General features: G+C 38.2%; 1 protein-coding gene across 2 annotated transcripts in view; it reads right to left on the bottom strand.

The window, feature by feature from the left end:
- The window catches only part of FBN2 (fibrillin 2), a 183,263-nt gene that overhangs the window by 76,117 nt on the left and 86,614 nt on the right, over positions 1-20,532 (bottom strand). For both annotated transcript variants that reach the window (XM_064437967.1, XM_064437968.1), the window contains exons 12-19: positions 20,371-20,490; positions 19,696-19,821; positions 19,076-19,198; positions 17,884-18,006; positions 10,706-10,858; positions 9,751-9,804; positions 4,846-4,971; positions 2,575-2,700 (exon numbers count right to left, since the gene is read on the bottom strand). In XM_064437967.1, coding sequence (XP_064294037.1) covers positions 2,575-2,700; positions 4,846-4,971; positions 9,751-9,804; positions 10,706-10,858; positions 17,884-18,006; positions 19,076-19,198; positions 19,696-19,821; positions 20,371-20,490 — 951 coding nt within the window. The remainder of the gene's footprint in view (positions 1-2,574; positions 2,701-4,845; positions 4,972-9,750; positions 9,805-10,705; positions 10,859-17,883; positions 18,007-19,075; positions 19,199-19,695; positions 19,822-20,370; positions 20,491-20,532) is intronic.

The raw sequence follows: 20,532 nt of genomic DNA, 5'->3' as shown, positions 1-20,532 counted from the left end.
ATAGCAGATAATACTCTTTTATTAGTCTTTGCAGGAGGCAAACATGTAAACATGTACAGATGCATGTTCTTTTATGAGTATCTAAAAAAGGTTAAAGAAAACAAGACTAAATGCATCAATTAAAATCTCACCAAACAGAAACTCAAACAGCCTTATTTAATGAGCTTGAATGATCACCTCAGTAACTATTTTTTCACAATAGAACAGATTTTAATTTACATAACAACCTGCTTAAATAAGGTGTGCTCAGGTGAGCTCCAGTTGTGAAATACCTCAATTCCTGTATTACTAGATGACTGTCAGAGGCACTATAATGTGTCAGTTTGAATTAATCATACTGGTTCTTTATTCATGTTTTCAGAATTGATTCATAAACTGATAATTTGAAGAATGCACCTAATTCCCTTAGACAAAACCTAAAAGTGGTCATGTAAATTCTATTTTATCTTAGCTGTAACTTTTTTTTTTTTTTTGATACTACTGTTTTGTAGTCAGTATCAGCTGGCAATAGTATCTAAAGAAGTCACCGTCTCCTCAGGAACTATTAATTCAAATGAACTAGGAAATTAATTTCCACTCCAGAATAACTTCTCCACTTATACCCCCTTCACAAAAAACCTAAGGTAAGGGACTCCCAGATTTGGTTCACTATATCATGATCCCCAAACTTCTAGCACAAGAAAAAACACACTGCAATGATGATAAGGATGTCCAGAAGACAGAAAAGATCACTTTTTTCCTAAGGCTGCGGTTGCTCAGTGCAACTATGAAACCACTTCGTCGTTGTTGTTGTCAAATACTTATTCTGAGCCTTATATTAATATACATATTATAATATTATAATATATAAAATTGAATTTATATTAGTATTACTACTATTACTACCATTAAAAAACAAACTTACATTTTATATTTGAAAATCTAGATATATTTTATTTCAATAATTTTGGCTAGGTTGTTTGCATTCTCACATCTCATTCATCTAGCTTTTGGCCACTGTTACGCTCTGAAGCTGATGCTTGTTTCACCCTTGTGATGCACATCTCCCTGTTCCAGTTTTTCTGTCTAGGAGGTTTCTTAAGAAACATGCCCATTAAGGGCATATGGTATTCACAGCTAGAAATGTTTCAGTGCATGGAAACTAAACATAGACAGACCCTGAAGATTAAATTTCACCTGAACATTGTGGATAGCTACAAGGCATTGAGACAACTTAGCAGAGAGAGCACTATAAATCCATAGGGGTATGATATAAGAAAAGCCCTAATCTGAACAAGTGCTACTAATTTGTAACATACAGGGAGAGAAGAAATTTCAACTCTTAAAAGTGACCTCTGAAACACACATGTACTAAAATATAAAGGACCATCATTTATTTTGAACAGAAGGGGTGAAGAGGTGAATGATTTGATACTGCCAGAATTTAAACAATTTCATGATATGTTTTGAATGTAAACACATGTTCACTTTCCAAACAGTTGGAGACATTCAAAACACTATTGCCCCCCCCAACGTTGCTTGCTTCCACTTCTCTGCTGAAAACTGGCAAAGAGCATATGAGTGCTCCTCACCTGCTTCAGCACAAAGTTAGCCCGTTCAGCATCTGCTGCTAAGGAGATGGTTTAAGTTAACCTGACTGATCTGACACAGCACGAATGTTTTACAGACTGCTTGTACTTTCCTTTCTATATGTTTGTTTAGCTGTATGGCAGTAACTTCTGTCTGATTAGTAATAACAAGCAGCTGAGGACAATAATGTCTTCCACTGCTTCAGACAAATCTGGACAATGACACTGGTTCACATAATATGTATTCTATAACAAAAGATTATAGCTTCCCCATCACTCACTCAAATGCAAGACTATCGACTATAAAAACTTTTTAATGATAACTAATATTGAGATTTACAGATCATGGAACAACAACAAAAAAAAAAGCAAAAGACCAGTAAAATTGTATTACTCTGAATACTAATTAAAAATTGAGAAAAAAGCTAATGCTTCTATTTTGAATTTTTTTGTAACGTATTTTTTTAATAATTAAAACTTTGCATTAGTTTCTGCTATGTAACATTTTCATTGATCTGTGTTTATTACTAATATAAGGAAGCAATTTTGATTATGGTGTAAAAATAAAGGACGATTTTAGTATCGCTAGGCAGTAATATCCAGATTCAAACATCACATAAAGGATCACAAATACCAGAATTTCATCTAGATTTAACTATCACCACAGATTGAAGGGAAAGAAGAAAGAGGATCTTGATCAAAATAGATGACTTTCGCTAAATGACAGACTAGGTGTCCCTGCTATATGGTCAAAGGCAAGCATATATTCCCCTTTATTCCAACTTAAAAATGTATTACCTGATTACTTTGAAAGAAATTAAATGGCAAGACCCAACACACTAAAAAATACCATAGAGAAATTACATGAGGAATGCAATGACCTATGCAATATCTTATATCTGTCTTCTCCCGTGGTATTTTGTCACCAATCTGAATCTTTTGTGATCATTTAGCTCTAATGTTATATAATTAGTAATAAAATTATCACAACTTGCAGATTTTTCACCTTCACATGTGTCTGTCTCAGTGCTGAACACATAACCCTTTGGACAAGTACAGCTGTAGCTTCCAGGGGTGTTTCGACAGAGCCCATTATCACACAGCAGCCCGTTCACTGAGCATTCATCAATGTCTGCAAAAAAGATGAGTTTGACATATCAATGAGTGCAAATGCCATGAGATGCCTTCACCTCCACAAGTAGCCCCTGCTGCTTTCTACAGCAACAATTAGGTTGCTGGATATGCAACCGTGACTGAGCAAAGAAAAAATGCCAATTGTTAGTTTTACAAGTCTAATTAATTTTCAGATTCTTATTACCAAAGATTCTGTTCTGATTTTAAAGTTTTTCATTGGCAGGCTCTAAAATCAGTTCATGGTTAGTCTTAAAATAATAATTAAGTTTTCCTAAAATGACCTTGGGATCTTTGTCAATTATAGGACTACATCACCATGACAGTGTCTCCTATATTTTGATTGCTTGATTTCCCAAATTTAACACTACAACTGAAATGTTAAATAAACTAGATTTTTTTTAGAGTATAAGTTTAGAAATAAAGAACAAAAACAACAATGCAATATAATTACAATCTGGAGGCTTTTAGTTTCATAACTACATTAGATTTTGCAAACTGTGCTTACAAGTACCATTAGGATTCAGACAATAAAGTCTAAATTTTGCCAGACAATGAATCTGAGATTTAAGTTTGGCAGCTGTATAGAAGGTCTTCTAAACTAACCTGTCCTTAATCTAACCTCATCTCATTTTAACTAATTAAAGGAGGATGGATTTGGAATTTGATGTTTTCAAGAGCAATAGACTTTCATTTTGAGCTTGTTGTCATACAATCCTTTAATCTAAATTAGCTGTGTTATGAACATATTATTTCCTTAGAATCTCACAAAATAACTTCAGGTTTGGACTGTAATCTATTGTCATATGAACCTTAAAAACACCGAACAATACAGCTCATACTCTAAAACACTTAAAACTGACAAAACTTCTGTCTGCATTCTGAACATTTTTATTTCCTGGCAACTTATAATCTGTATCATTAATTGAAACATTTCAACCCTTCATTTGAATGTTCATAATTAAATACCTTTGTACAAAAATTCTCCTATCTAAGAACAGATGTATCCTCACAATCAGTATGCTGTCTTGTTATTTAAATAATTAAACAGACATATACCTATACCAGCACTTACAAAATCCAGTGTGTAACTAGATAAATAAAATCTCTTGCCATAAAATCCATTTGGAAGAGGAATATTATGTGAAGTATTTAAAAAAAAACAACTGACAGTTTCTGCAGCAGTGCCTTTCCTGCCGAAAGGTCATGTTTAGGCCCTTTAGAAAGTAACCAGCTGTAAAATTCCTTAAGCCAAGCAGATGAAAAAAACCAGTTTTATTGCTTAGTGTTTGCTTTGTATCACTAGGTAGGAATGTTTGGTATTAAAATTATACCACAGTTATATAGTCCAGGTTTCCCTTACCAAAATTGGTGGGGTTTTGTTGACCACAAATACCCGTGACAGGTCAAGTAAACCTTAAACTGTAGAGAGGAAAAATTTCCCAACATAAACACATCAGATGGTAGGGCAATACTGAACACTTTCTAATGCTTTCAGGTAGATTTCCAGTAGCCTCAAATACAAACAAACTTCAGTTTTCTGTTTAAAATTACAGGACTATAACAGGACTATGAGTGATATTGTTATACAATGTGCCTATGTTATAACACATTTTTTGCATGTAAGAGTTCCCAAAAGAAAAAAAACCTGAATTTCATGTATCACGATGAATAATGAAATTAATTAGAGAGTGAAACATAATACATAGGTATCTCCTGTTGGGTATTCCTAAACACTTGTGGAAGATACATATAGATACTGCAACAACAGTCTGGTATAAATCTAAACAAAACAACAAATGACAATTAAAAGTAACTGAAGTGAATCATTCCTGTATACTGGTGACCTGAAACTCTGAAGAATTAAAGAATAGCTGTTCCACTCGAGCCCACTGTTCAGACATGACTTGTGGAATCCTAACGGCTTATATTCCCAAACAGTAATACCTCCCCCCAAATAATAAAAATACACAAGTATGACTATTAGCTGTGCAGTGACTGAGAAAGCAGCTTCATTTAGATATTTTTTGCATTTTCATTGTAGCTTTAAGAAGTAGATGCCTTGCAACCTAAATTCTGTCAATTCAAATTAGCATCAATATAGTGATGAATTATTCAACAATAATAAAAAAATTGAGCAACTTACCCACACAATTCCTTCCAGAATGATCAGGCTCATAGCCACTATTACAGTTACAACGATAGCTGCCACGTAAGTTTTCACAAATTCCATTGGAGCAAATATCAGGATCCAATGCACACTCATTAATATCTGTATTAACACAACACAGAAGACAACCAGACACTCTAATATATGAAAAACCTGATCCTGTGATAGATGTGGACAACATCTGACTCACTGGATGTTGGGGCTGTTATTCAGAGAAAGGGTGTAACAAAAATGCAGCCAAAAAGCTGAAAGAAATTATTATTCCCCTCTATTTGGCACTCATGAGGCCAAACATGGAATACTGTGTCAAGTTTTGTACCACTTCATAAGGTTCACATGGGCCCACTCCTCAAGCCTGTCAAGGTCCCTCTGGATGCTATCTCTTGCCTCTAGTGAATCAATTGCACCACTCAGCTTGGCATCACCTGCAGACTTGCAGAAGGTGCACTCAATTCCACTATCTATGTCATTGATGAAGACATTAAACAGTACTGGTCCCAGTATGGACCCTTGAGGGCCACCACTTGTCACTGGTCTCCTCTTGGACATTGAGTCATTGACCGTTAACCCTTCACACATGACAATCCAGCTAATTCCTTATCTAACAGTCCATCCATCAAACCCATCTGCCTCCAATTTAGTGGAAAGTGAAAAATGTTTTAGGGGACAGTATCAAAAGCCTTACAGAAGTTAAAGTAGAAGATATCAGTAGCTCTTCCCTTTTCCACTGGTGCAGTCGCTCCATTGTACAAGGCCACCAGATTAGTCAGGCATGATTTGCCCTTGGTGAAGCCATGTTGGCTGTCTAATCCCTGTCTTCCATATATTTCAACATATCTTCTAGGAGGATCTGTTCCATGATTTTATTGTGCACTGAGGTGAAGCTGACTGGTTGGTAGTTCCCGGGGTCCTCCTTTTTACCTTTTTTTTAAAAAATGGGTGTGATATTCCCTTTTCTGTACTCACTGGAGATTTCGCCTGACTGCCATTTTTCAAATATGATGGGAAGTGGCTTAGCAACTACATCTGCCAGTTCCCTTGGATGCATCTTGTCAGAACCCATGGACTTGTGTATGTTCAGGCTCCTCACCTGGTATTGTACCAGATCTTCTCTTATGATGGGAGGGTCTTTGTTCCCCCAGTCCCTGCCTTGATGTTCAGAGACTTGAGAGATGTGGGAAGGGTGATTACCAGTGCAAACTCAAAAAAATTATCTAGTACCTCAGCCTTCTCCATGTCAGTTGTCACCAGTTCTCCTGTCTTATCATGTTTGTTTGTGTCTGTGTACATTTTCTTGTAATCTTCATTTTCTGACCAATGTACGTGTAAAAGCCAGTTGTATTCTTTGCATTCCTTGCCAAATTCAGTTCCAGCTGTGCCCTAGCTTTCCTGATCCCACCCCTACACATCTAGGTAGTGTCACTGTATTCTTCCCAGGATACATGTCCTCAGTGCCACTGCCTGTGCATTTCCTCCTTACATTTTAGTTTGTTCTTACTCAGCCATGCTGGTCTCCTGCCTTCCTTGCCTGATTTCTTTTATGTGGGAATCAAGAGCTCTTGCAATCTAAGGAAAATGCCCTTAAAGAGCCGCCAGCTCTGTTCTGCTCCTTTATCCCTAAGGGTAGTTTCCCCGGGGTTGCCATCAAATAATTCCTTAAACAACTGAGTTTGCTCTCCTAACATTCAGGGTCCTGGCTTTAGTCTTCACCTGGCCCGTATCCCTCAAGATCATGAGTTCCACCAGGGCATGATCGCTGCAGCCCAGGCTGCCCATCAGTCTTGACCTCACTAATTAGTTAATCTGTGTTGGTAAGCAACAGGTTGAGTAATGCTTCTCCTCTGGTTAGGCTATCACCTGGATTAAGGAATTACCCTCAGTACACTCCAAAAGTCTCCTGGACTACATACAGTTTGCTGTGCTGCTTTTCCAGCAGTTGTCAGGGTGATTGAAGTCCCCTGATCAGTCCCAGGATCAGTGCCTGATGTATGAGAAGAGGCTGAGGGAACTGGACTTGTTTAGCCAGCAAGAGGGAAGATGAGGCGGACATCTAATAGCAGTTCTCTGATCTTAATAGATGGTTACAGAGAAGACGGAGCCAGACTCTTCTTTGAGGTACACAGTGACTGGGCAGGAGACAACAGTTACAGGTTACAACCGGGGAAATTTTAACTGAACACCAGGAAAACAATTCTTTCCCATCAGAGTGGTTAAGCACAAGACCAAGCTGCCCAGAGAGGCTATGGGAAATCCATCCCTGGAGATTTTCCAAACTTCACGGGGTAAGGCCTTGAGAAACCTGATTCAGCTTTGAAGTTTCCCCTGCTCTGAGCAGCAGATTAGTCTGGATGACCTCCAGGTATCCTTTCTAACCTAAATCAATAGGGAACTATGTGTTTGTAAGAATATCTTGATGCAAAATATCTAGCCTGTGCACTCACTGCCTGTGGTTTAAGGATCTAGGTAAGGAGTTATAAATTATTAGGTGACACAAATACTTTTCCTAATACAGCACTAATGCATAGGTCAATACCACAGCATATTCGGTCTCACAGAAATTATAGCACTTGTTGGAAATTTAAAATTTTTCTCAGGTCAACAGAATAGGATGATGAATGAGCCGTATTCCCTGAATTTACAGTCCCATATAGAATTTCTGCTGTAGTTGGAAAATTCCAAAATATTCGTATGAACTATAAGAACAGGAACAGGCTAGTTTTAATATTTTTTGCCTCCGAGGAAAGTTATTTCTTCCCATACGGTAAGCCCATTACTTCAAATAGTTCCCTTTCCAAACCCTGGAAAGAACAGTAGGGGTGCTGGCCCAGCTGTGACTTCATAAAAAGCTTGTTTTATACTTGTACTGCTCAACTTTTTATAAAGGACATTTCCTTTTTAATCATAGTACAGTTCAGATCATTAATTACATATACTCAGATATGCAGTTGAAAAAATCATGCTATCCCTGGATTAAACTCAATGCTATGAGACATCTGAAAATTCCAGAAGAAAGTATGAATTAGCGTAGTATTTCTGCTTTACATTTTCTTTTGAGTAGAAAGGTTTCTGTAGTTTACTAAAATTGTTTGCATGTTGGGGACAAGCTACACAATTTCATGACTGTCTCTCTCTCCTTATCAAATTAACGATTTCAGAAGGTCCAGCTCTTCCTGTTACTTTTTACATCAAACCAGACTGCAAAATCTCTGTCCTCACCTATGACCAGATCTCTCTCACATGAAGACATGAAGGTTTTGCACTTTTTAATCACAAGCTGTATGACAGGAACAGGGATTTAGTGATGGACTGCAGTTTAATTAACAAGCTATGGATCAACTAAAAAATCAAATAAAATCTCTATGACAAGAGCTTCACTGATAAAGTGTATTCCCCCTCACTCTTGATAATGAGAATGCATGAAGAACACAACAGAATTTTGATTAGGGACTGAATGTGAGATGGATCAGTGTTCCTCTCCTTTGGGAAATGGAACTGGCAAACAAAGTCCCTTGGTATAAGCAGTGGTAGGAGTAGCAGCAAGAAAATTGTCTGCAAGGTCGCTGCACAAGATGTACAGAAAATACCAGGGTTTTCTTTAGAAACCTAAACAAAGAGGGATTTTAGATGAGACACTAACCCCCGATGGATTACAGTCTTTATCATGCAGTTGGCAGAGATCACAACTGGGTTTATGCTTTTAGTGGGAAATTGTATTTTCAGTATATCCAAAAGAACATATAACCTCCCTACCCGACTACATGCAAATTCTCATGGTGGAATGCTGTTCGTACAACAATATGATAGTATACTGCCATTATTCCTCCACGAGGTTTAGAGTGTCTTCAAATGGGCCTTGTATGATTCACTGAAAAGAAAACTGAGAGGATTTACAACCTCTATGGATTTCAAATTACTTGTAAGATTGGCAACATGTTAAGCAATGAGCTCACAGAGAAAAAAACCCTATGAACAGAAACAGAATTTCTTTTAGTATAGTACTATTTTTAAAATTTTGTAGGCTGTTACTAAGTATAATGATCAGAAGCTCTCATTCTAGTCCTGCTGAACTGAATAGGAGCTTTAATGCTGACAAGGATAAAAGCTATATAAATTAAATGCCTGGAAATATTAAATGTACAGTACCTGCTTTAATTTGGCTGCAACTTTATTAACTCATCAGGGAACTATCTAGCAATAAATCATAATACTGTGTTCCACCATTCCTTCTTCATATTTGGCAGCTGCAGCATGCATCGCTCCTACTTCAGGCCTGGCTCAGCTATTATTTTTAAAATCACTCTCTCTGTAGTGCTAGAAAAAGGAGCTGGAGCTTTACAGTTCCCAGTACTAAATGCAAGTGCTCACTTTCAGGACTTTTTTCAGGAGGATCTTTTTTAGTGAGCTTGCTTCCAACTCTTAACTCACCAGAGGAATGATCCCTCCATGGAAACAGTCCATGTAGTGAACACTGGAGTGTTACTGGAGCGTTACTCCAGTGATCTGGAGTAAAAAACTGCTCTATTACTATCCCAGCTGACTGAAAATGGACTGCAAATGCAAGTGGCTCCTGTCGTTACCCAAATGAGGGAGAACTGCTTTATGCCTGTTCTAAAAAAACCCATAAATTATAGGTCAACATTTACAACGGATGACTTTTTTTTTCTTGTCAGGGTCAGGTAAAATTCAATGTTGTAGAGAATTAATTCTGGCCTTTTCTTTAGACAACATTTAATTACTGTGCTTTGGTAATGGAAATATTAAACCCAACATATTAATCTTGAGGCAAAAAACTCTACCCTAGTATGTTAAAGAAAAATATAATTCTGACATATATTTTTTTTAGCCTTGAATCATATACATTAAAGAAAATGTGCAACATACCTCGCCCGTCCACAGTAATACCTATTCCACTGCTACACAGACCATGGAATTCAGCTACTCAATTGAAGCAGGAGATGTGGAAAAAAGAAAATGTTATTTCCAGTGTTTTACCTTCTCTAATCCTAAACCAAATCCACCTGATCTTTTTTCAAAATAATTTTTCTACAGTGTAACTAATAAAATGCCAATGTTCAAATGAAATAACAGTTTATAGATAATATAGCTAAATATCTCAGGTAGCATTCCACCCTGTACTTTCACATATACACAGAAATTAAATTTGATAACAAGAATTAAACAATCAAGCAATTTCATTATAGACTTGACAGTACAGTCTCCTTAAGCTACTTCTTTCAGCCCTAATGCCAGTTTTATTTCATTTCTTCTAAATAGTTTCCTGCTACCTCAGAAAATTACACCAAATGGAAATACTGTCCCAGATATATCATCTCAGTTCTACATTCAAGAGATTTTTGTTTTAATCAATCTCCAGGTTAATTGGAGAACTAGTTCTTATAAAATTAAACACAGATTTCATAAATTAATATGGGCTGCTCTTTTAAACTGGATTGATTTAATTAGGAAATTTACAGATTCACTGGAGAACTCTGCTCATTATCTTTAAAATATTGTTACTTATAGCCAACACTTCATTGAGGGACACTACTGCATCCAAGGCATACTCGTGTCCTTCATCTTGCATTTTGTCACAGTCTGGCCAGCTCTGGAACCAGGATCACCTCAAACGTTAAAATGCATAAAACCACAAATACTCAACATAAAATACCAGAAAGCTTTTCTTTAAAGGAGAAGCCATTTCCAGAATCAGTGTACAATTCCAATAAGTACCCTATTCACTTCTCCTTAAGGCATGAAATAAATTAACAACCTGATCTGAAAAAGATTTTTTTAAGTCTGTACATTCACTGTAGTAATCAAAGAAATGCAAAACTACCTGAGTTTTTAGCAGGGCAGGGGTGACATGGCTCTCCAAAACCATAGTCAGGACTGGCACAGCAACATTCAGACTTTGTCACAGCACCAGGGAAAGGACGGACACATACTCCTTTTTTGATGCCTCCATAGCATGTGCTACGCATATGAGTATCTAAGAAAGGGCAAGCAAAGAAATAATTTATTTCCTTAGGTTGAGAGTGAAATGTATGCATATTATCCCAATGAGCTAAAAAAATATATTTTTTTCAACAAAATGGTTACATTGGTTACAACTACATTGCTCTGCTACAATAATCCTGATGGCATCAAGGCCAATTCTTGAAATGGTTAGCTCCCAGAGCTCTCTCTGTACCAGGTTTGCATGGAAAGGTTTTGGTAGCTGGGGGGTGGGGCAGGCTACAAGGGTGGCTTCTGTGAGAAGCTCCAAGACACACCTGCCACTGGCCAAGGCCAAGCCCATCAGCGATGGCAGTAGTGCCTCTCTGATAACATATTTAAGAAGATGGAACAAAAAAACCCTGTGCAATTGCAGCCAGAGAGAGGAGTGAGAATATGTGACAGGAACAGCCCTGTAGACATGGAGGTCAGTGAAGAAGGAGGGGGAAGAGGTGCTCCAGGTTCCAGAGTAGAGATTCCCCTGCAGCCTATGGTGAACACCATGGCGAGGCAGGCTGTCCCCCTACAGCCCATTGAGGTCAATGGTGGAGCAGATATCCATCTGCAGCCTGTGGAGGGCCCCATGCCAGAACAAGTGGGTGTTCCTGAAGGACACTGTGACCCCATGGGAAGACCACACTGGAGCAGGCTCCTGGCAGGACCTGTGGACCCATGGAGAGAAGAACCCACGCTGGAGCAGGTTTGCTGGCAAGATCTGTGACCCCGTGGGGGCCCCACGCTGGAGCAGCCTATTCCTGAAGGACTGCACCCTGTGGAAGGGACCTGCGCTGGAGCAGTTAATGAAGAACTGTAGCCCATGGGAAGGACCCACATCAGAGAAGTTCGTGGAGGACTGTCTCCCATGAGAGAGACCCCACGCTGGAGCAGGGGATGAGTGTGAGGAGTCCTCCCTGAGGAGGAAGGAGTGGCAGAAACAACGTGATATGAACTGACCGCAACCCCCTTTCTCCATCCCTCTGTGCTGCTATGGGGGAACAGTTAAAGAAAACTGGGAGTAAAGTTAAGCCCAGGAGGAAGGGAGGGGTGGGGTGGAAGGTGTTTGAAGATTTGGTTTTATTTCTCATTACCTTACTCTGATTTGATTGTTAATACATTAAGCTAATTTCCCCAGGTCATGTGTTTTGCCCATGATGGTAATTGGTGAGTGATCTCTCCCTGTCCTTTTCTCGACCCGTGACCCTTTTGTTTTATTTTCTCTTCCCTATCCAGCTGAGGAGGGGGAGCAATAGACCAGCTTTGGTGGGCACCTAGCATCCAGCCAGGGTCCACCCACAACAACTCTAAAACCACCTTAACTAGCATATTGTGGGTAAATTTAAAAGCATTCCATAGGATGCAGCAAAGGTGACCTGCACACCAGAGCAGCTTTGTAAATCTGTCCACACATATCTCAATAAGAAACACAGAATGGCTTGAATCAGCATGTGGTGACTAATTTTTGTCTTTGAGAAGCACTAGAACCTTAACCTGGACATGCAGATCTCTTATTTACTTCCAGAATGGTTACTTATGTAGGATAACTCACCAGCAGCCCACGGCTGGTAATATGGGATGCTACCTATTTCCAAATGGAGGAGCATACCCTCCTACTGTATTTACAAATTCTGAACAGAAATCAAATTTCAGCACATTTTTCAGACAAGCATTTATGTGACATGGCTATCTTAAGAGGTTTATACATAAACTGGCAGCAGTGCTGGATTAGAGCTAGGATATCAAAGAGTTCCCAGTACCTAGATAGCAACAATGATTTAGCAATTCTCACACACAATTAGGTAGTGGGGAAAGCACCACTAGTGCCTCAAGTGTAAGAAATTTCTGGAGGTTTGTGATTGAAAAGCCACAATGGAAATTACAGTACCATCCCTGGGAAGAAAGCTAGAAATGATGGCCAGGACAAACCACTACTTATTACACGAAAAAAACAGGTAACACCTGGAAGGTCTCCCACCTCAAAAATCATTCTATAAAAGACAGCAGAAAAATTACACAGGACAGCCACAGAGCTGTAGGACTCAGCATGTGCATACTGACAGCCTTGCAGCTGATTTAGTCAATTTGACGCACTTGAGTGGTAAGCTCTAGTAAGATGCATTTTCCACGGCAGCCCTTCATCCCTACCTTTGCAGGTATAACCATCTGCTATACTCACCTGAGAAGTATGAGAATGTCTCTTAGACTGCATTTTTTGTTTGTTTGTTTGTTGTTGTTGTTTTTTTTTTTTTTTGGTCATTCCAGGGTTAGATGCCTTTTGCGTATTTGCTTATAGGGCAATACTAGAGATCTTCTAACAAGCATGTTAGGACAGTCCACCTAAGGGTGTGGCTGAGAACTGCAGAATACAGGTGGAATAAACAGCCTTTACCTTTGACTCCTATACTTCTACAGACTCTTGTTGGAGCTACAGAAATATTCTTTGTTTCAGGCATCTTTATGGACCAGGCCACAACATGGCTTTAATTTATGCTCCTTGTCAATCTCCCAGTAAAACTACCATACATTGCAGCCTGGACATGAGCCTGGGTGCACTCAGAATCTGAGAAGGGTCTGAGGGAATCCTGACAGTTACCTACTTAAAAGATGATCCTGAAACAAAAAAGAAAAGTTGCAAGAAAATTCTTACAGTGGATGTTGAATATCCTATGCCAATCTGAATAAGAACTGGCAATTCCTTCTGTGTTCTGCCTGCTCTTTGAGTGTTGTAAGCTGGCTCCTATAAAACAGGATTGCCTGTACATAAATGTTTTCTCTTGCTTTTGGTATCCCATGGAACAGATAGTTCTGGAGCACAGTTAAACGTGGCCCAGATTTCAGGGCTTATTCCTTGCCAAGAGTCTAAGTGAAACCAGTACAATTTGCTTGCACCTGACAGCAGGAAAAGATTATTATGCTTGATATCAATCAAAAATTTTTGCACACAAAATGTCTGTTCACGTACACTGCAAAATAATTAGTTGCATCACATTCTTTCCCTCCACCTCTAACAAACTGAGATGCCACTTTGCCATGCTCTGCCACAACTAAAGGGGTTTTGTTTATTGCCCTGTCACAGAAGGGAAGGCTTCTTTCTAGTTATGTGTGTGGGAGAGAATGGAGAAGCAATTCAAGGGAAGGAAATGGCACTGGAGGAAACTGCAGGGAAAGAAAAGATTGGAAGGTGTGAAGGAAATACTCTGTAGGAAGCTCTTCAAAGATGTGAAGTGTGGGAAGCAGCTGGAGGAAGCTACAGATGTACTGAGTAACTGTTCTGCATAAGAAGAGAGCAAGGGCTTTTCCACATAAGAAAATGTTTTTCTAGAAGAAGCATAGGGAATCTAGAGAGGATTGCCTAACTAGTTACAGGAGAACAGTCTTATCTACACACTCAGTAATTCACAAAGCCTGTGCAGGGTGAAGAACCAAGCTGACTCCCCCAGAACCAAAACAGCGATCATATGACAGGAAGAATTTAGTCCCTGGGCTGTGCTTCCCATGCTGATAGCAAGGATGAGAAAGACAGGTACTGCTTTGTCCATGGCTTAATTGCTGTTGGCACCTCACCAAGCTCAAGTTCCCCATGTCATGACAGTTCTGAGCATGCACCTCACGGGTGAACCTGCACTGCTCCCCGTGTATAGTTTGACCAGCCTTTGGCTACTAATTTCAGAACACTGGAGAACTTATTTTACAACCTGGATCAGAGTTTAGCATTGGTGGTGATGTAACTGTTCATGAGGAAACTCCACTGTTTCCCAGAGAATAGCATTTATATACTTTTAAATTTTGTAGTGTAGCACTTCAACATCCGCAGATGTTATCACCACTATACTTCTGGTCAAGGCTGGGTGGACCAGTGGTTGACCTATGCTCAGTGAAATTCACTGCATCCATCCAGGTGCCCTAGAAGCTGGAACGTGCAATGCTCATGATACAATGCACTTGAGGTACAGTTCTGCAAAATAACTAGGGTCAATTAAAACATAGCTGTTTTGTCCTGGATGGCTATAGCTTTGGGCAGGGACGTGAACTGCAGACTGAATTATAATTAAAAGTGTCCCAGCAGAGAACAAACAACATTGGACAAAGCTGTAGCCATAGCTCAGTACAAGTTCTGAGGTGATACACTCTCACACAGAGTGCCAGCTGAGGTATCTGAGCATGGAGCTGCAGTTAGAGGTATAGCCAAATCTGAAAGGCCTGCAAGTACTACTTCGGCTCTGAGCATTTATCTAACTGTTCCTTTCCCAAGCATTTTTCCCCTTTGCTGTATTTTTTTCCCAAACTTGTATAACATTTTGTGATTGACTCTCCCATACTTATTAATAAGAAATTAAAAAGAGCAATTTATTCTATGAACAGTCCCATCAGAATCAATGGCACTATTCAGAAGTAAAATACAGCTTGAAGTAAGAGTGACAGAATTGGACGATAGGCTCTTTGATTTTATATTTTTGCTAATTGCCTAGCACATTTGTGGGAATACTGTTAAAAGAAAACCCCATGTAACTTTCAGACTACAAATACTCTTCTAGCAGCCAGAATGTCTGAAAAGTATTATTTATCTCATGTACGGGACAAAATAGCCAGACAGAGAATTCCTGTAGTTAACATACCATGTATATGTATATATATTTACACACATATATACACACATAAAATTCTGAACAGCAGATTGCCTCAGAAATTCTATTCTAAAGGTCATGTATGAGGATATATTTGTTACACAATATTTGAAATTCCCTATGTTACTTTATGCCTGGAATAATTACAACATCTTTTAAAAACAAATTTTCCAAATAAATCATGATTCGGCCTTATTAATTTTATCATGTTAAGGATCGTTCCTGACGATAATTTAAGCATTTATGGTAAACCTTAAACCTATGTGACATGTGGAGCTGAACATTTTCAAATAAAAAACTAGTGTTCACAGCTGATGGCCAACTTGTGAAGCCTTTAGCTGCTAGAACTGTGATAGCATTAGGTAAATGAAAGCACAGAAAATTGAGTACTGCATTGACTCTTTGCAGCTGTATCAGTGACAAGGGTAAAGATGAGGCCAACCTGGACCACAAAAAAGGTACTGAACAGCTTGTACTCAATCTGGTTTTGCAGCTGTGCCACTAGTAAAATTCCTATATTAAAAACAGTATACCAAGCCTTTTCTCATTGTTTTATCTTTTCATTGCTTTTCTCCAAACATTTAATAAATCAGCAGAAAACAACTTGGCTACTACATAGGAGAGAACAAACCTTGCTTTTGTTGATTCAATCTTTAGTACAGTTTTGCTTACTAAAAAAATCTCATTTATTTAAAACATCAAATATTTGGGTTCTAACTGAGAGACTGAGAAGGTGTTTTGGCTTTTGATTAGCCTATTTTTCAAGCCATTCTGAGTTTCTAGAATGCATTTTTTTAAACTGAAATGGCAACACAAAGAGCCAGTTTGCACGGGCATTTGATAGGAATGCTTACACTAGATTTTATTTTCAAGAATGATGAAATTCTGCACAATTCAAAATTTTATTTTAAACGAATTGATAATAGCAACACAAGGATTCAGTATCTCACATCCCTTTGGTTCAAGATAACCTCCAAACATTGTGACCAAGTCTGTCTTCCTTTTATCTGGATACATGCAGATAAGTTACAGGCAGATAAGACATATAGTCATTCGTTAGCAAGAACAGTTATAGCACTGACCGATATATATAACTACTGCAGAGCTAAGCCAATGGTTTCCTCTCTGCCCTTACTGCTTCATGAACCTGGCAATCATCATGATATAACCAGCTAGCCTGATCTAATAACAGCTCCAATGTCAGTCCAGTAACCAGCAGCATCTAGCACACAAGGCCATGTACTAAAAGTGAAGCTACTGTGTTATGATGCTGACAGAGGTGCGCTTTTCACTCAAGGGTGCCCCATTCCAGCCGTATTTGCCTGCTGAAGCTTCATGTCATCCCTATCCACTAACTGAGTCTGGGTCACCAATATGCCTGATGATAGATATATTCATGAGCTAGGAGAGAAAAAACTTAGGGGATACAGAGCTGATGTTCTGTTATGCAGAAGATAGTATCTCCTGTGGATTAAATTGGTTTAAGGAACTTTGCAGTATCACAGTCCCTAGTGCCACTCTCAGAAATTTTTGTAAAATGTATATTCCTCTCCAGCCTCTTCATCAGCAATCAACAGAAAACAAGGGGCTGAATACCTCTTGCCCTCCACCCTTTTTTATTCTTCATCAGGTTGAAATGTTCCATTTTTCTCTGGTGAGCTCCCTGAAGCTATGATAGAGCTGCTGGTGGAGTTGGGTGAAGAATCTCTAGCTGTCAACCAGCAATATTTGAGAGGATAAGAGGGTTTAGTTCAGATTATATGACAAAAATCTATACTGATCAGCAGACTAGAAAACCAGAAAGAGATGCCAGGAAGAGTAAATACTCTACGTTTAATTTATAGGAATAACAAGGAAACAAGACGTGGTGCTACTCTGATTCCACAGAGGAATTTAAGCTTCATGTCTTTTAACACTAGGTTTATGGGATAGCATAATGCAAGATTTTCTAATAATTCTTAACAATTATATTTAAGTTCACAGAAACAAGTCTATCTAGTTTTCACTATTTCTCCTGCTAGAGCTTTTTCTTTTTTAACACTATGCTATAAGGAGAACAAAATATTTTCAGATTAGGGAAAAAAATGAAAAAGGGAATGCCAAAATATCAGTGTCACAACCAAGACATGTCCCTGTTTTAGTGATTTGGAGTGGGTGTTGCACAATTGAATATAAATATAAATATACATAAATACATATATACGCACATGCACACAGAGGAACACAAACACACAACAGAACAAAAGACAAATACTCCAGATTTATCTTTGAACAGATCCTCTGTGGTTTGATGTCAAGATTATCTAGAAGGATGTCATCTGATGCATTTAATCTGACAACCTGATAATTCCACTTGCTTTTCAATGACAACAAAAACAAAAAAACCAACCTCACTTACCTACACACACACGACCATCAACTCCCACAGCCAAGCCAGGTGGACACTCACACCGAAACGATCCTTCAGTATTTATGCAATGACCATTCATGCAAATTCCTGATGTCTGACATTCATCGATATCTATCAGGAGGCAACAAAATTTAGCCATCTATTAATTGTCTTTAAGCAAGATTACAGTTAATATTTTTAGAACATTACCAAATGACCTTACGACAGCAGATGAATCATCTACATAACCTTGTTCTGTTTCTAATAAAAATCCTACCTTGGAATTACACAAATAATCAAAATTCCAGCTGCAAATTAAAAAAAAATAAAAACACCCCAGAAAAACTGTAGGATTAGAGGCACTTCAGGTTCTACATTAAGCAAAATTAATGATAACTTTTCCCCTTTGTCCATGCCATGATGCTGTAACTTTGCTTTAAAGTCTGGTTAAGGAAGCACTAATCACAGAATATCCATATCCATATGATGGTAAATTTTACTTTCAAAGAACTTTCCAGTGGTCATCAATTTCTATCAAGTCAACAGCCCAGCTGCAGGTACATTAAGAAAACCACAATTAATAGAAATGTTTCAACTTCAAATCAGAAAACTAACAATTTAGATGATTTTGCAGTTACTAGAAATGGCTCAAGCCCAAACCTACTTCTACTGGCAGCAACAGGTATCTTCCATTATTTTACTTAAACTGAAGCTAAATCAGACTCTATTCTCAAAATGTTTAATAGAAGTATTCAATGACCTCACTTTAAAAAGTTTGTGATGCTGTCTGGCAAATGCGATGTCTTAAGTGTTATACAGTATGAATTGCCAGAATAATCATGTGGAAAACATACTTGTATGTGTTCATCAATGTAAAATCTTTTAAATTTCCCATATTACTTTACAACTTCACGAAGGGCCTGCATACTTTGCTGCATTTATAGTGCTCCAAGACTTTTCAAAACCTGATTTGTCATCTGTTGTAGCTTTCACAATACTGCTAAATAATTCAGTTATTTCTTTCTCCAAGTTAAGGACCTATTTCTATTCTAGGCAGCTTAAGGAATCTAATGAGTTAGTAAGGTATTAGTATGATATTAAATCCATGTGATGAGATTGCCATTCTTGCATGAATGAATGGACCAGAAAAGCTGTTTTCAATCAAGACTGCCTTAATGCATTACCCCTCGGTTCTACATACCAGAACAGTAACGCCCATTTGGAGCCAGGACAAATCCTGGTTTGCAGATGCATTTAAAACTCCCATCTTCGTTTATGCACATCCCATTTAAACACATGTTTGTAGTCGTACATTCATCATGGTCTGCAAAATATTGCAAAGAAAACTGCTTATATTTCCTCACCTTCCAGAAGATGACACAGTAAAAAATGATCAGGACAGATGTGACATTCCTTCACCTGAAGATTAAATTTTACTCATAACTCTGATGAAGTATCTGAAGAGTTGTCACTCTAAAGACAAAGCAGTAATTATTTTTTCCCATTGTGATCAGTTACTTTGCATGTTTCAGCAGACTTGCTATGAAGTTTTAGGGGAAAATGTTATCCCTGGCACTGGGATTCTTAAGGAGTTCAAAAACTTAAGGACTCTTAACGAGCTTCAAAACCAAAAATTACCTCTGGTTTTGTTTTAAATAATGCATTTCCATACAATAACTATTTGAATGCAGGAGCTATAAGTTCACCTCACATTGTACCTTATTTCAAAAAAGGTAATCCTTAATGATACTTAATTGTGGTATGAAGTACAATTTCTAGGCTCACCAAGCTAATGTCTACCCCATTATTTAGATTTCTTACCCACACAATTTTTTCCATCTGCAGTCAGTTCAAACCCAGCATTGCAAATACACTGGAAACTTCCATCAGTGTTTACACACCGGCCATTTTTACAGAGAACACCATTCTGGATGCACTCATCTATATCTAAGGAAAAAAAAATTACACAGAGAATTACTGTAAGATAAAAATGTATACGGTGACAATTATTGCTTTGAAAAACACTGGCATATTACTTAGAAAAAAATTTCCAAAGATGGTTAAGAATTTATTCTAACTGCATTGGGGTAGGAAAAATATTTTACAGACTTGTACAATAAATGCTACAATGCTACATTTTGTTATGCTCAGCAATTACTTTATAAATACTTTTTAAAACCTACTCACACATTCATCTGCGAATACATACATAAATATATACCTGTTGTACTAATAGTATATTTCCTGATTTTTTTGTAGAGCTCCTGGCTGGGGAATTCCTGGCCAAGCGACAGATATTCCAGAATAATGGATAAATGTTAAAAGATAACAACAGAACAAACTGAACGGTAGCCCAGAACCAGAGTTCCAACTAATATAACAACTGTTGGGATTTACTGAAATCACGTTGCTAACTATTTTTTGAACTCCAATGGAATCTGACAAAAGGGGTCAGAACATCTGCAATGTCAGTAGACGTGAAGCAAATTTTCTTACCAATGCAAGCTTGCTTAGTAGGAGTTCTCTGGAAACCTGTGTGGCACTTGCAGTAATAGGAACCAGGTGTGTTGACACAGTCTCCATTAGAGCATGGGTTTGAAGTGCATTCATCAACATCTGTTGGCAGCACAGAGGAACATTAGTGACTTCACAATGTAC

This window comes from Phalacrocorax carbo, chromosome Z, assembly GCF_963921805.1.
Source record: "Phalacrocorax carbo chromosome Z, bPhaCar2.1, whole genome shotgun sequence".
Lineage (NCBI taxonomy): Eukaryota > Metazoa > Chordata > Aves > Suliformes > Phalacrocoracidae > Phalacrocorax > Phalacrocorax carbo.
Note: the sequence above shows the minus strand (reverse complement) of the source record. Positions and strands in the feature narration are given on the sequence as shown.